The 14010-nt window shown below is 41.4% G+C and overlaps 1 protein-coding gene across 2 annotated transcripts in view; it reads right to left on the minus strand.

Moving 5' to 3' along the window:
• The window catches only part of GPATCH2L (G-patch domain containing 2 like), a 2618649-nt gene that overhangs the window by 801368 nt on the left and 1803271 nt on the right, over nt 1-14010 (minus strand). For both annotated transcript variants that reach the window (XM_044073870.1, XM_044073869.1), the window contains exon 7: nt 88-127. In XM_044073870.1, coding sequence (XP_043929805.1) covers nt 88-127 — 40 coding nt within the window. The remainder of the gene's footprint in view (nt 1-87; nt 128-14010) is intronic.

Below are 14010 nucleotides of genomic sequence, written 5' to 3' on the forward strand. Positions count from 1 at the left end.
GATAACCCAAAACGTCAGAGAAGTAGGAACAATGAACATATATACATATAAATCAACAGTTTCTCAACACCGTAAAATATTTCTTACCTGGTTCCAGTCTCTCTTCCCAACGGAAGATCCCCAAAAGCTGCAATCAAAATAAATAACCAGTCAATTTTAGTAGAAATGAAAACAATTCTAAGTCACATTCTTAAGACAAACTTAAACTAACGACAGAAACTAACTATTCATCTTTTTTTTTACAAATAGGAAACAGAACAGAACATTTACTTCTCTGGATAAACGGTAACCTAAACATACGTGGAATCTGTGACGAGAAATGCAATAAACTTGGAAATGTTACCGTTTTTTTTAAATCAAAATGAAACAGCTATATTACAGCCATTTCAAAATTAAAAATTTTGCACGTAAATAACTAACTAAACAAAGTAAAAGAAACTACACTATACTTGCCTTTTCTGTAAAATGTAATGTGTGAAACAAAACGTGTAAAATGATACATAACTGAATTTGCCACTGTGTAAATGTAAATTACAGTTAAAAAATAAACCAAAACTTAACCTAAATGTACACATTTGCAAACACCGCTGACAGAATACTCTGCTTAGATCACATGATGATGATGATGATGATGCCTTACTTGTATCACAGAATGCGGTCACTCCTCCCTCCCCTAAATGTGTAGGTAACTGTTAAAATTGGAAGGTGTCTTCTAATATTCATACTAAAACCACAGGAAGTTTTGTATGGAGACTTTAATAAAACAGAGTGAATGATTATTTCAAAACGTTATATGAATTATCTACTTTGCTTGTTGTAGGATACCTTTATTGACAGAGCTCAAGCTTATGATGCTGCTGTAAGGACTTGGAAAATTCTATTTTGGACTTAAAAGTCAGAAGAAGTAATGGCGTGGTATGTCTTTAACTGGAAAAGTACAGTTGTGTAACATCTTACCATAACAGCAGATCTCCTTCTCTTCACTGCTGCAGCATTCTAAACAGAAGGGATCTCCCGCCTAGGGCACCCCGATGCTTGGCCAGTGTTCCAAAGTCTAATGATCTTGTATGCATTGTACGTCACATCTATGCTCCCTGTACATAACATAGGGCATAAAAGGGATGTATGGACGCAGCTACACAGAATTGAATTGCCCCGGAATAGAACAGTCTCCATAGGAAAAAGGAGTCCATGCACATCCAGAAGGAACAATGCAGAAGAAAAGGAGAAACCCTCAGCCAATCTAAAACAAAAAAAAATAAATAGAACAAATAAGAGGGGATTGAAGGGAGAGAGGGAGCAAAGTACTGCAGCAGTGAAAAGAAAGACATCTACTGTTATGGTGAGATTTTACACAGCCTTACTATGTCTATATCACTGCTGCAGTATTCTAGACAGGAGAGAGAGTAAAAAGGCTCAAGAAACAGAATGGGAGGTGAAAGGCTGAGAACAGCCCTCAACAAACCCATATAAAATGGTTCTAGCAAAACCTGCTCTGGCGCTAGAAACATATCCAACTTATAATGTTTAGTAAAGGTATGCAGAGAAGACCAAGTTGCAGCTTCAAGGATGGAATTGGTGTCCAGCCCCTGAAAGAAGGCACCAGAAGTATAACAAAAGGAAATGGTTTTAGATATCCAGGAAAAGAAAAGGTTTGCCTAAAAACAGCCAAACCCAATGCCCTGGGATAAAAGGAAAGAAAAAGCTGATCAGACTTAAGAATGGTCTTAGTTTTATGCAAACAGTACCTGAGCTGTCTGTGCAAATTCAAGGTATGCAGTACCTTCTCAATAGCAGAATGAGAAGGGAGGGAGGAATAGCCATAAGGCTCACGAAAGACATCATTAAAAACAACTTCATGAAAAGGACAACGCTAGAAGATGCTTTTCTTTTCACTGCATGTTCTGGTACCTCGGCCATTCGCCTTCAAATGGAACAATTTAATACAAAACATCACCTCTTTATATACCAAACACTGCAAACAATTATATACAATTAATCAATTAAGTACTAATACTCATTAACTGATTTTTCTTAAAGTGCAACCACATAGTGCAAATCTATGCAACTCAAAAGAAAACATTATATCAAATAAACACAAAATAAGCACATGCGATGTAACCATATACTTTAAACACAGAATAATAATTCATGTGTACATACAAATACATGTAAAAGTTTCTTTATACATGTATATATATATAAAAACAGTTTTACCAGATCTTATAAACTAATGCATTCATGAAAAAAATTCCATACTAACCCTTTTAATGTAATCAAGCCCATATTTATATTATACTAAACTAGCTGTTTTAAAATATATCCTAATTTATATTCATTAATTTATTCTTACTATACATACTCTTTTGTCCTACTATTTAGGACTAAAGAGTATGTATAGTAAGTTATAAGTGTTTGCAGTGTTTGGTATATAAGGATGTGATGTTTTGTATTAAACTGTTCCATTTGAAGGTGAATGGCCGAGGTACCAGAAAGTACAATAAAAGGAAAAGCATCTTCTAGCGTTGTCCTTTTCATGAAGTTGTTTTTAATGATGTCTTTAGTGAGGTGAAGTCCTTTTTTTAGTGGCTGTATTTTTTGTGGAATAGCCATAAGGGCCTGAAGCTCAGCAACCTTCTCAGCAGAAGTAAGAGCCAGCAACAAAACAGTCTTCCAGGTACAATGATGCAAAATTAAGGTCCCAAGGAGGAGGAATGGGCTTCCTTGGAGACCTAATATGCAGGATGACTTTAAGAGATTGTTTGACCTCAAAACAAGAAGACAAAGGAGGATTCTAGGGCAGAAAGCACTAATGGCTGACACATAGGCCTTCACAGAAGAATAGGCCAGGCCAGACTGGTGCAACTCACACAATCAAGAGAGGGCCAGAGGGACCCCCACTGAAAAATCACAGTTAAAACCATGTCACCAGACAGAAAATCATTTCCAAACAGGCACACAAGATTTTCGGTTGAGGGTTTCCTTGCCTCCTGCAAAACCTTGAGCATGTCCTCAGAAAAGCGGTGCCTGAAAGGGATCAAAACCCTATCACCCACAATGTGAATTAAAAAGTGGACAAGTAAGGATGAATGAGACGCCCCTAGTCATGTGTGGGGAGGTCCAACCAGTGAGGTAACTTTCGATGACTGTCTTGGCCAAAAGGGAGACACTAGCAAGAGTTTTGGGGAGTCCAGATGAATCTTCAGCAGGACTCTTGGATCTAAAGGAAGAGGAGGGAAAGCATAAAGAAAATCCCCTTCCAAGGAAAAGAAAGGGTGTCTGTCTTCTGGAACAGAAGAGAGGAAGCCACCTGTTCAGAGGGGAGGCAAAAAGATCTACCTGAGGAATACTCCACCAATGGGGAATGTCCACAAACACGTCTCTATGAAATATCTATTTGTAAGCCTGCATTTTGGACCTGCTCAGACAGTCTGCCACTAGATTGTGCTCCAAAGGAATGTATACTGTGTGAAGAGTTAACTGAAATCCATCTCCCAAGCCTGAAGAGCCATCCTGCAGAGGAGGTAAGATTTTGTGCCTCCCTGCTTGTTGACATACAACACCACTGTAGTGCTGCCTGTGTATACCTTTAAGGGGCCTGGACAGAACATGGGGTGAAAAGCTTGAAAGGCCAGAATCAGAGCTCTCACCTTTTTGATGCTGATATGGTCTGAATTCTGATGGGGGTCCAAAGACCCTGAACTTTCAGATGACTAAAAGAAGCCCCGCTACCCCATGTCTGAGGCATCAGTGAACAGTTCTTGAGAAGGTACTGGAGGCTAAAAGGGCAGACCTGGGTTGAGTGCAAATTGTTGAATCCACCACTCAAATTCCTTCTTTAGACAGGGAATCGAGATGGGGACAATGCAGAAGCCAAACTGACTTGAGGTATCATTGAAACTTCTGCATATGCAGTCTGGCAAGAGGGAACAGTGGGCTAGAAGAGACCATGAATCCCAGGGCCTGAAAAAACTCCCTGGCTGATGTGGCAGTCAGAGAAGGAAGAAGAGGAGGTGGGTGAGAGGCCAAAACTGGCAGTGTCTGAATCCAGCATCTCAGATACACAAGATCCTGAGAAGGAGTTAGGACGGGATTTTGGAAATTGACAGTGAACCCCAGACTTTGAAGAACAGAGATGGTCTAACAGGTCACTGGGAGATGGTGCCTGAAACAACAGGTTGTCTAGATAAGGAAAAAATGAATGCCTTGGAGCCCACAGAAAGCAATCACAGGAGCTATGCATTTTGTGAAAACCCTTGGTGCAGTAGAGAAGCCAAAGGGCAAGGCAGAGAACTGAAAATGAAAGGAAGACACAGAGAAACATAAACACTTCCTGAAGAGGGTGAATGAAGGTAAGCATCATTCAGATCCAAAGACACCAGAAAAGCTTGGGGTACTAAAAAAAGAAACGGGGTTTGAACAGTAAGCATCTGAAAAGAAGGGACCTTAAGAAAGGTGTTGAGCAGGGAGATATCCAGAATAGGTGTCCAAGTGCCCTCCTTTTGAGGAACCAGGAGCATCCTGGAATAAAAACCCTTTCCAACTTGGGAAGGCAGGATAGGTTGAATGGTTCCTTGGTTCACCAGGGACCCTAGAACCTCCAAGAAATGTGGAAACTGTTCTAGAGGAGGTTGAAGAATCCCTGAAAATGGAGGGAGAGACTTCCATACCATGAAGTAACCCTGACGGATAACAGAAAGATTCCAAGAGTCTGAAGTGATGAAACACCAGTTCTGAAGACAAAGGGAAAGCTGAAGGGATACAGGAACCTGGTCTAAGAGAAGGGGAAGCAAACTGTCAAAGAGAAGTAGGCTTATCAGATAAAGGAGGCTTCTGGGCCACGGAAATCTGAGAAGCCTTAGCAGAGGAGGGCCCACCTACCACCCTTCTTGCCCTTGAAGGCCTGACAGGGGTGCCTGTGAAGAAAAGCAAATCTAGAAGGATAATTTCTCAGGAACTTGGGGATAAGAGAGACAAAAAACTGTTTAAGATCCTGCAAGGCTTTGCCTTTCTCTTGAAGAGACTTGAACAGGTCAGCAGCAGCAGTCCCAAAAAGATGTTTATTATCCAAAGGAGCATCCAACAACTTGACCATAATGTCCTCAGGCAGAGGCTGGAGATGAAGCCAAGAATAATGTCTCATGACTGCCCCAGCCACAGCCCTGGAAGAGGCATCATAGCTACACTTAGTATAGTGGCAAGACACTTGAAAAGCAGTACCTAAAATAGATAAGGCACAGGATTTCCCTACAGAATCAGGGAGGTCAGAGATAACCTGACAAGCCTAAGCAATCAAGGCCAGAGCATATCTGGTCATGTGGATCTGGTAATTTACAGCCCTAAAGGCCAAAGTAGAAGCAGTGTACACTTTCTTACCAATCCTCTCTATTGCCCTACTATACATATCACAATGTAAATGTTTGAAGAGGGCAAGAGCTTAGAAGGTTTGACAGAAGAGACTGACACCACAGCAGGATCAGCAAAAGGACATTTAAATACAAACTGACAATCCTCAGGAACCACATAGAACCTACCAGGTTTCTTAGGTGCAGGAGGCTGAGAATCAGGAGGCATGGAAGCAGCACCAAAAGTATCTAACAAGGCAGCCAACACAGGAGGAAAGTACAGTTGTGTACACTTACCATAAATGTAGATGTTCGAGTGTATTCACTGTTGCAGTCATTACATTTCTGTTGCAGTCATTACATTTGGGTAATCTGTTGGCAGGTTGCCCTCAGTCGGCCTGATTAACAATGTCTTGGGTCCTGTGTTGGTTGCTGTCCCTTCTTCCATGATGTCAGGTCTGAGGGGTATAAAACATGCAGATGACACCATTACATCAGTTTTTCTTGCCCCAGATGTCAGGTGCCCCCCCAAATGGGGAGCAAAATATTTGTATATATATATATATATATATATATATATATGTAAATAATTTAAAACACAAAAAATATACCTCCAAACAAAAGCAAATACATCAAAAAGGCTTTTAATCATAGTAAAAGAAAGGTGAGGTATAGTAAGAGAAAAACAGGGGGCTGGAGGGTGGGCAACCAGGACTGCAATAGTGAATACACTCGAACATCTACATTTACGGTAAGTGTACACAACTGTACTATGTTCTTCATGTTTCACTGTTGTAGTCATTACATTTGGGTAGAATCCCAAAGCTATGGTAGGGAGGATGGATTTATACAGCATTAGGAGCAGCTATAAGGCCCTGCAGGACATCAGTGGCAAAGCCTGCTCTGGAATTAAAGAGAGGTAAATTTTAATGTTTGGTGAACGTATGAACTGAGCTCCAGGTAGCAGCTTCTAGAATATCTCTAGTAGGAACCCCTCTGAGAAAGGCTGCAGAAGTAGATGCAGCCCTGGTGGAATGAGATCTGATTCCCTTGGAGACAGGTTTACCATGGTGCATGTTAGCAGAAATGAATACAATGGCTTATTCATTTTGAAATAGTCTGCTCTGAAATAGCCTTTCCCTCTGCCCCAGCAGCAAATGCCACCAGTAATTGTTCAGATTTTTTTTAGAGATTTTGTCCTGTTTAAGTAGAATCTCAGTTGTCTGTGTATAGATACCACTTTAGACATAAGGGATGGATTGGTCCTGAGAGCCACCCTGTCCAGGTAAAAAATAATAAAAGGCTCCACTGCCATGAGAGCCTGTAGCTCTGAAATCCTTCTAGCTGAAGTGACTGCTAAAAGAAAAGCTGTTTTCCAAGAGAGAAATTTTAGATCTGCAGTAGCAGCTGGCTCAAAAGGAGGTAGAATGAGTTTTTCCAAAACATAATTGAGGTCCCATGCAGGAGTTGGTGCTCTCCTGGGAGGTCTTAAATTTTTGGCCCCTCTGAGGTACTGCTTTAGCAGAGGATGAGAAAAGGGGGAAGGGCTCTGTGTTGTAATGAGCTGAAATGGCAGAGGCATGGATTTTTATGGAAGAAAAAGATAGGCCCTTGTGAAGCATCTCAGTTAAATATTGCAGAATCTGAGGAATATTGGGCATTGCTGTGCTTATTCCTTGTGCTTGGTTCCAGGCACAGAATCCTTTCCATTTGTCAGCATAAGATTTTCTAGTACTAGGCCTTCTAGCCTCTAAAATAGTATCCATCACAGGTTTGCTGAGAGATGTAACTGGTGAAATTAGTTGATTAGCCATGCTGCAAGATTCAGAGTTTGGAGCTGAGTGTGCAGAATTTGATAGTTCTGCTGCGACAGTAGATAAGGTGTCTGAGGCAGGTACCATGGAGGAAGGTGCGACATATCACGTAGGAGCGGGTACCAATGTTGGCGATGCCAGTCTGGAGCAATCAGAATCATTTTTGTTTTTTCCTGTCTGACTTTTAGTAAGACCTTGGAGAGCAGAGGCAAAGGGGGAAAGGCATAGACTGATAGGTTTTTCCAGCTAAAGGAAAGAGCATCCACTTTCCAAGCTTTTTTTGATGAATTCTTGTGCAGAATATGTCCAACTGATAGTTTTGGGGTGAGGCAAAAAGATCTATGTCTGGGCTCCCCCATTTGCGTGTCAACATGCCGAAGATTTGTGGATCCAGTTTCCATTCATGTGGGTTCATAAGATTTCTGCTTACTTCATCTGCCACAGGATTTTGCTTTCCTGGCAGGAAATGAGCTTGTAGATGTATTTGATAAGTCAAGGCCGTGTTCCACAATGCCATGGCTAGTCTGCAAAGGGGGTAGGAATGGGTACCCCCCTGCTTGTTTATGTATCACATGACTGTGGTGTTGCCTGTCTTTATCAGTAGTTGTCCGGGATGAAGATAGTCCTTGAAGGCTGTCAGAGCATTCTGTACAGCTAGCATCTCTTTCTGATTGATATGTAGGCGCATTTGATTTGGGCTCTATTGGCCCTGAATGCATCTCCCTGCCAGATGCGCCCCTCAAGCATAATCTGATGCGTCTGTAGTCAGGGATTGGGCGGCAGGGGGTGGAATGAATGACAGTCCCTTGTTTTGGTGGCAGGCCTCTGCCCACCATAGGAACTCTAGCTGCAGGCAAGGGAATGATAGGAGTCATTGTTTCCAGGCTGTGACAATGCTGACTCCATAAGCTTTTTAGGTACCATTGACATTTCCTCATATGCAGTCTTGCATATGGAATTATTAGAATGCAGGAGGCCATGAACCCCAAGGCCTGCAGAATTTGTCTTGGAGATAGCTGGGTTTTGGTGGCGTTTGTGGCCACCTGTTTGAAGTAAGTCATCAACTGAATTTGTTTTTCTGGCATAAGGTAAGTCAACCGGGCAGTTGTATTCAAGCTTGCAGCCAGGAATGTAATTGTTTGAGAGGGTACCAGTTGTGATTTCTTTTCATTGATGGTGTACCCTAGACAAGTTAGAAGTCTTTTTACAAACACCAGATGTTTTAGAAGAGTGCCCTTGTTTTCTGCCTGAATTAGACAATTGTCCAGGTATGGATAAATCTGAATATTTCTTTGCCTGCAAAATGCAATTACTGGTGCCAGACACTTTGTGAAGACCCTGGGTGCAGTATATAAGCCAAAGGGCAGTGCAGAGAACTGGTAATGCAAATAGCCTGCTTTGAAGAGGAGGCATCTTCTGCAAGATTCCCTGATTGGGATATGCAGATTAAGCCTCTTTTAAGTCTAGAGTTACCAACCAGGCATCCTTGCCTAGCATAGGTAGTAACTGTTGTAGAGTCAGCATCTTGAATTTTGGAATGTCCAGAAATGTATTTAGAATGGATAAGTCCAGAATTGGACACCATGATTTGTCTTTTCTGGGTACCAAGAAAAGTCTCGAATAAAAACTTTGTCCCTTTTCCTTTTCTGGTACTGGTTGAATAGCCCCCATATTCATGAGGGACATAACATGTTTCTGGGCCTCCGCCCACTGATTTGGAGGCAGATCTGGCCATCCGTTTGGGACTGGCAACGTGTGGAAATGAAATCTGTATCCCTGGGATACTATATTTAAAACCCACTTGTCCTGGGTAATCAGTTGCCAGTTTTGTGCATGGAGTGCCAGTTTCCCCCCGAAAGGGGCAGCCAAAAGATAAGTGCTTGGTGATTGCAGTGGAAAGTCATTGAGACTGTTTACCATAGGAATGTGCCTTGCTACTTCCAGATTTGGAGGTGGAGGCACCCCATTGCTTTGTTCTGTAAGTTCCTTGTGACTGAAACCTGGAGCCTTTGGAATGTCTGGGTTTGACCTGAGTGGCTCTGGTGGGTACTGGAAAGGACCAGTTCTTAGTAGGCCAGTGCCTACTGAACCTGGGTTGCTGCACTTGTAGGAAATTTTTTACAGTTTACATAGATTTAGCTTTATCTTCCATCTTTTTCAAAACTTCTATTGCCTTATTACCAAACAGACTGTCCTGTTGTAAAGGAGCATCTAACAATTTTGCTTTAACATGGTCAGGCAGATTTTGCTCCTTGAGCCAAGCATGCCTTCTTATCACAGATCCAGTTACAGCAGCCCTGCAAGAGGCCTCCAAGGAATCAAAACCACACTGCAAAGTATTTATTTATTTTATTTATTTTACATTTGTTAACCGGGCTAGTCTGGCTGGATACATGTCCATTTTCAGCAGAGGCCCGAGGAGAAAAGCTCCACTATCAGAAACTAAAATACACTACAGTTTATAAAGTCACTAGTAATACTAACTATACAAATAAAACTAAACTAATATAGTATAATACGGCTACATACAAGTACAAATACGTTTTTGATGTAAAAACCTGAGTAGATGACAATTAAAATTCAGTCGGAGACTGAGGAGAAAAGTTTCAGTGTCAACAAAACAATTTAAAGTAGAAAAATATCCATAGTAGTTAGTCATGAACAACAAGTAGGTATTAGTTGTAAGTATAAAAGTGGTTAAATATATAGTGTTAAACATGCAGGTTAGTAGTGTAAAAGATTTTAAGAGGCTAAAGAAAGTATAAAGGCAAGAATGACGTAAAGAGAAAGGAAAAATAAAGTACGGCTACTGTTAGGTACAGGAATTCTGGACTTAGTGAGGTTAGGAACAAGCAGTAGGAAAAGGAGAGGGGGAAATAAAAGTTAGAGAGGAAATGTAAGAGGTAAAACAGGATTATAGGAGGTCAGCTAAAAGAAGCAGGAGACAGACAATCAAAGAGGTCAGAGGGGAGTCAAACAGAACTGAGAACAGAAGAATAGAGATAAATAAAGGGACTGTGGAAGTCAGTTTAAGTTAGAACAGAAGAGCAAAAGTGCACATGTGCAGACTGAAGAGAGTAGTAAGTTTGCTGGGGTCAGTCAGGATTGGAGCAAGGGCATAGCCAGTGAGTTATTAGGTGCGTTTTCATCTGTTTTTTGAAAAGCTGACATGAGTCTAGGGAGGTCAGTTCTGTGGGGAGTTTATTCCAGTAAGAACCAACAATGTTTGCAAATAAGGAATCTCCTGATTTATTGTGAGATTTCACAGTAGTAACTAGTACCTTGTTAGCTGATCTAAGTGAAGTGAGATTTTTATAAGGAGTGATGAGTTTATTTAGTATGGGTGTGTTGGAAGGGTGATGTAGAATTTTAAAAGTGATGATTAGCTGCTGTAGTAGTATTAGGTTGGGAAGTTAAAGCCAGTTTAGTTTCTTTAAGTTAAGACAGTGATGAGTTTGGAATAGAGAGCCAGTGGCAAATCTGGCTATACTGTGGTAGGCGGTATTAAGTTTTTGAAGATTAGCTTTAGAAATATTGATAAAGGAAGGAGAGGCATACAATAATGTAGAAATGAGGTGAGTTTGGGCTAGAGTCACTCGGGTAGTAGTAGTAAGGAAGGGCTTAAGTCTGTAAAGGGCACCCATCTTTTTATTGACTGACTTGATAGTTAAGTCAATGTGATAGTCAAAATTTAGCTGATTGTCTATGGTTATACCTAGCAGCTTAGTGGACGAGTCAGGTTGGATGACAGTGCCATTGCATGATACAATGGAAAAAGTGATAGGGGTGGATTTAGAGGTAGGGGTGAAAAGTAGTAGTTTGGTTTTTTTGGGGTTTAGGAGGAGACAGATATGTTGGAACCATTTTTCTGCTGCAGTGAAAACCACCTGGGTAGCGGAGTGGAGTTGTGCTGGTGAAGCAGAGCAGATGAGAGTGGAATCATCTGCATACTGAATACAAGTGGATGTAGGGAGGGAAGCGGACAGGTTATTTATGAAAATAGAGAAAAGTAGGGGACCTAGGATGGATCCTTGTGGAACGCCAATAGTAATTGGGAGTTGAGAGGCTAGATGACTGTCCCAGAGGACTGCTTGTTTTCTATTAGTCAGGTAAGAGTTGAACCACTGTAATGCCTGTGAGTCTAGTGACAGGGATTGTAGGGTATCGAGGAGAAGTTTATGGTTGACCATATCGAATGCTTTAGAGAGGTCTAAGAATATTGCAGAGGTGAACAGGTTGTTGTTGCGGTTTCTATTGATAGAGTCAGTGAAGGAGAGAAGGGCAGTTGAAGTACTGTGGTAGGGTCTAAAACCATGTTGTGAGTCTACAAGCAAATTGTTATTTAAGAGGTAATGTAGAAGTTGATGGTGAATGCAGCGTTCCATTATTTTGGAAAGAGGAGATAGGAGGGCAATAGGCGAAAATTGGAGAGTTCGTTGAAGTTACCTCCTTTATGGAGGGAATAATATGGGAGATTTTCCAACAGGATGGTATTTTGGATTCAGTTATGGTTCTGTTTATTAAGATGGAGACTGGGTAGGCTATCTCGGATGCAGCTAGTTGCAGATATTCAGCTGGAAGCTTATCTGCAGAAGGGGTGCAAGGTTTGAGTTTGGATAGTAGCTTGTGGATGTAGGTTGTTGAGACAGTATTGAGCTTTAGTATGTGTGTGCTGTTTTGAGTGGGGGTAGATTGGAGGGTTGAGGGGAGTCATGGTACTTGCAAGTGAGGTGACTGTCTGAGAGAAGAAGTTGTTGAAAGTGTCGGCTATTATGTTCGGTTCGGTTTGTGCTAGGCTATCTGGGGTAGGTGTTTTGGTGTTGCCTGGGTGGAGTAGTTTGTTTATTCCTGACCAAAATTGTTTAGGGTTTTGGTGTTGGTTTTGTTGGTATTGAAGGTGGTAGTTTTTCTTGTCCTGAATGGTAAGCTTCTTAGTTTTATTTCTCAGTTGTTTGAAGTTTTGATGGTCAGTTGGATTTTTGTGGACCTCCATTTAGACCATAGTTTATTTCTAGCTCTCATAGTTTGTTTAGTTGTTTTAGAGAGCCAAGGGGTGCTTTGGATTTGACTCTGACTAAGCGGGATGGAGCATGTTGGTTAAGAATTTGTAGGAAGGTATTGTTGAAATGGGTTACAGCCTCATCTATTGGGAGGTATTTTAGAGTAGACCAGTTGTATTCCTTGAGTTCATTCTGAAAGGATGCTAGGTTGAAGTTTGTTTTGTTGTGTTTGGTACGATAAGTAGTTGGTTTGGGATTGTTGAATTTTTGTTTAGTGATAAAGGTAAGGAGGTGGTCACTGATATTGTCAGGGAGTATTCCTGTTTTGTAGGAGAGGGGATTGTTGTTGGTCAATATCCAGTCTAGAATGGTTTGTTTGTGGGTGGATTTATTTATTGAGTAGGTGAGTTAATGGTTTGATGATAGTTAAAGAGATTAAGGTGGATGGAGGGTGAGGGGGATTTGCAGGAGTTCCAGTCAATGTTGAAATCACCTAGGAGTATGGTTTCTTGGGAAAGCTACAGGAGGCCCAGCTAAGGATATTTTCTAGGGTATTGATGTTCTTACCTGGGGGGATGTAGGAACATATAATGTTTATAGCTTTGGATTTATTTACTTGGAGTTTGGTGCAAAGTATTTCAGCATTTGCTGGGGAGGGGGGCAAGGAGTTAATTAAGGCTACCTGAAGTTGAGATTTGTATAGGATGGCGACTCCTCCACCCTTTTCTTAAGACGATCTAGCCTTAAGGTGCTATAGCCTGGGGGAGTAAATTCATTATCTTTGGTGCTGGGTTTAAGCCAGGTTTCTGTGAGACAGAGGATATCAAAGGCATAGAAATCAATTAAGGCATGGAGTTGTGTTAATTTATTATTAATGCTACGAATATTTAAGTGAGCAATGGAGAGGGAGTCAGTGGAGAAGGGCGTGCTAGTAGCGTTAGCTATATGGTTTGAAGGAGTGGGATTGGGGATGGTATTGGGACCTGGGTTGGGGTGGATGTCCCCATGTATCAATAAAAGTGTTTGTGTGGTTTGAAAGATATTTGTGTATTTGGTGGCTATTAGATAGAACCGTTTGGAGGTTGTGAGTCTGTAATGGTGTAATTTATGGAAACGAGGGGGAAGGTAGGGACTGGTTGAAAGTATATTAATGTGGGTTTAAGTCAGGTAGAGGAAGTGTAGTTGTACTATGTTTGGTTACTACAGGAGGTTGGCTAAGCCTGAGATGTTCGTAGGAGGTAAGAGTGTAGTAGTAAAGCAGGATGTTAAGTAGGAGAAGAGGAATGATTGAGTTAAGGGTTAAAGGCATAATTTTTATAGAGTGAAAGTTCGTAAGTATAGGACTTCACGGTGTAAAGTAATAGGTAAAGTTAGTATGGATTTGCTAGGCGAGAGAGGGTGTGGTTATATGAGTAAGGGGTTAAGTGGTAGATGTGCAGGAAGTAGAGATAGGTATATTGATAATTAGGGGTGTGTCTAAGTAAGTTTAAAGGTAGGACCCTGGGGGTGGGTGGGAATTGGGGGTAGGGTGGGGAGCGGAGTGAGCGTGTGAACGGAGCGCGGAAGAACAGGACAAAAGTTGCAGAAAACAATCAGGCAAGAAGAGAGAAACAGGTGTAATGGTAAGGGTGAGTTCAGCAGTATAGAGTTTGAGGAGATTGAAAGGTAAGTGGGGGGTAAAAGAAAAAGTGCTGGGTAAAGTTGGTAAAGGTAGACTATGGAACAAGAAAGGACAGTAGGATTTGCAGTGGGATACTCAGAAAATGTAGTAGTATAAGTTATGGTAAGAAGGGCACCACCTAGTGGCCAGGTTAGGAAAAAATATCAGATAGAGCAAGCAGGGGGTTAACC

This window comes from Protopterus annectens, chromosome 6.part0 (assembly GCF_019279795.1).
Source record: "Protopterus annectens isolate FY-2018-M chromosome 6.part0, PAN1.0, whole genome shotgun sequence".
In the NCBI taxonomy this organism is placed as follows: Eukaryota; Metazoa; Chordata; order Ceratodontiformes; family Protopteridae; genus Protopterus; species Protopterus annectens.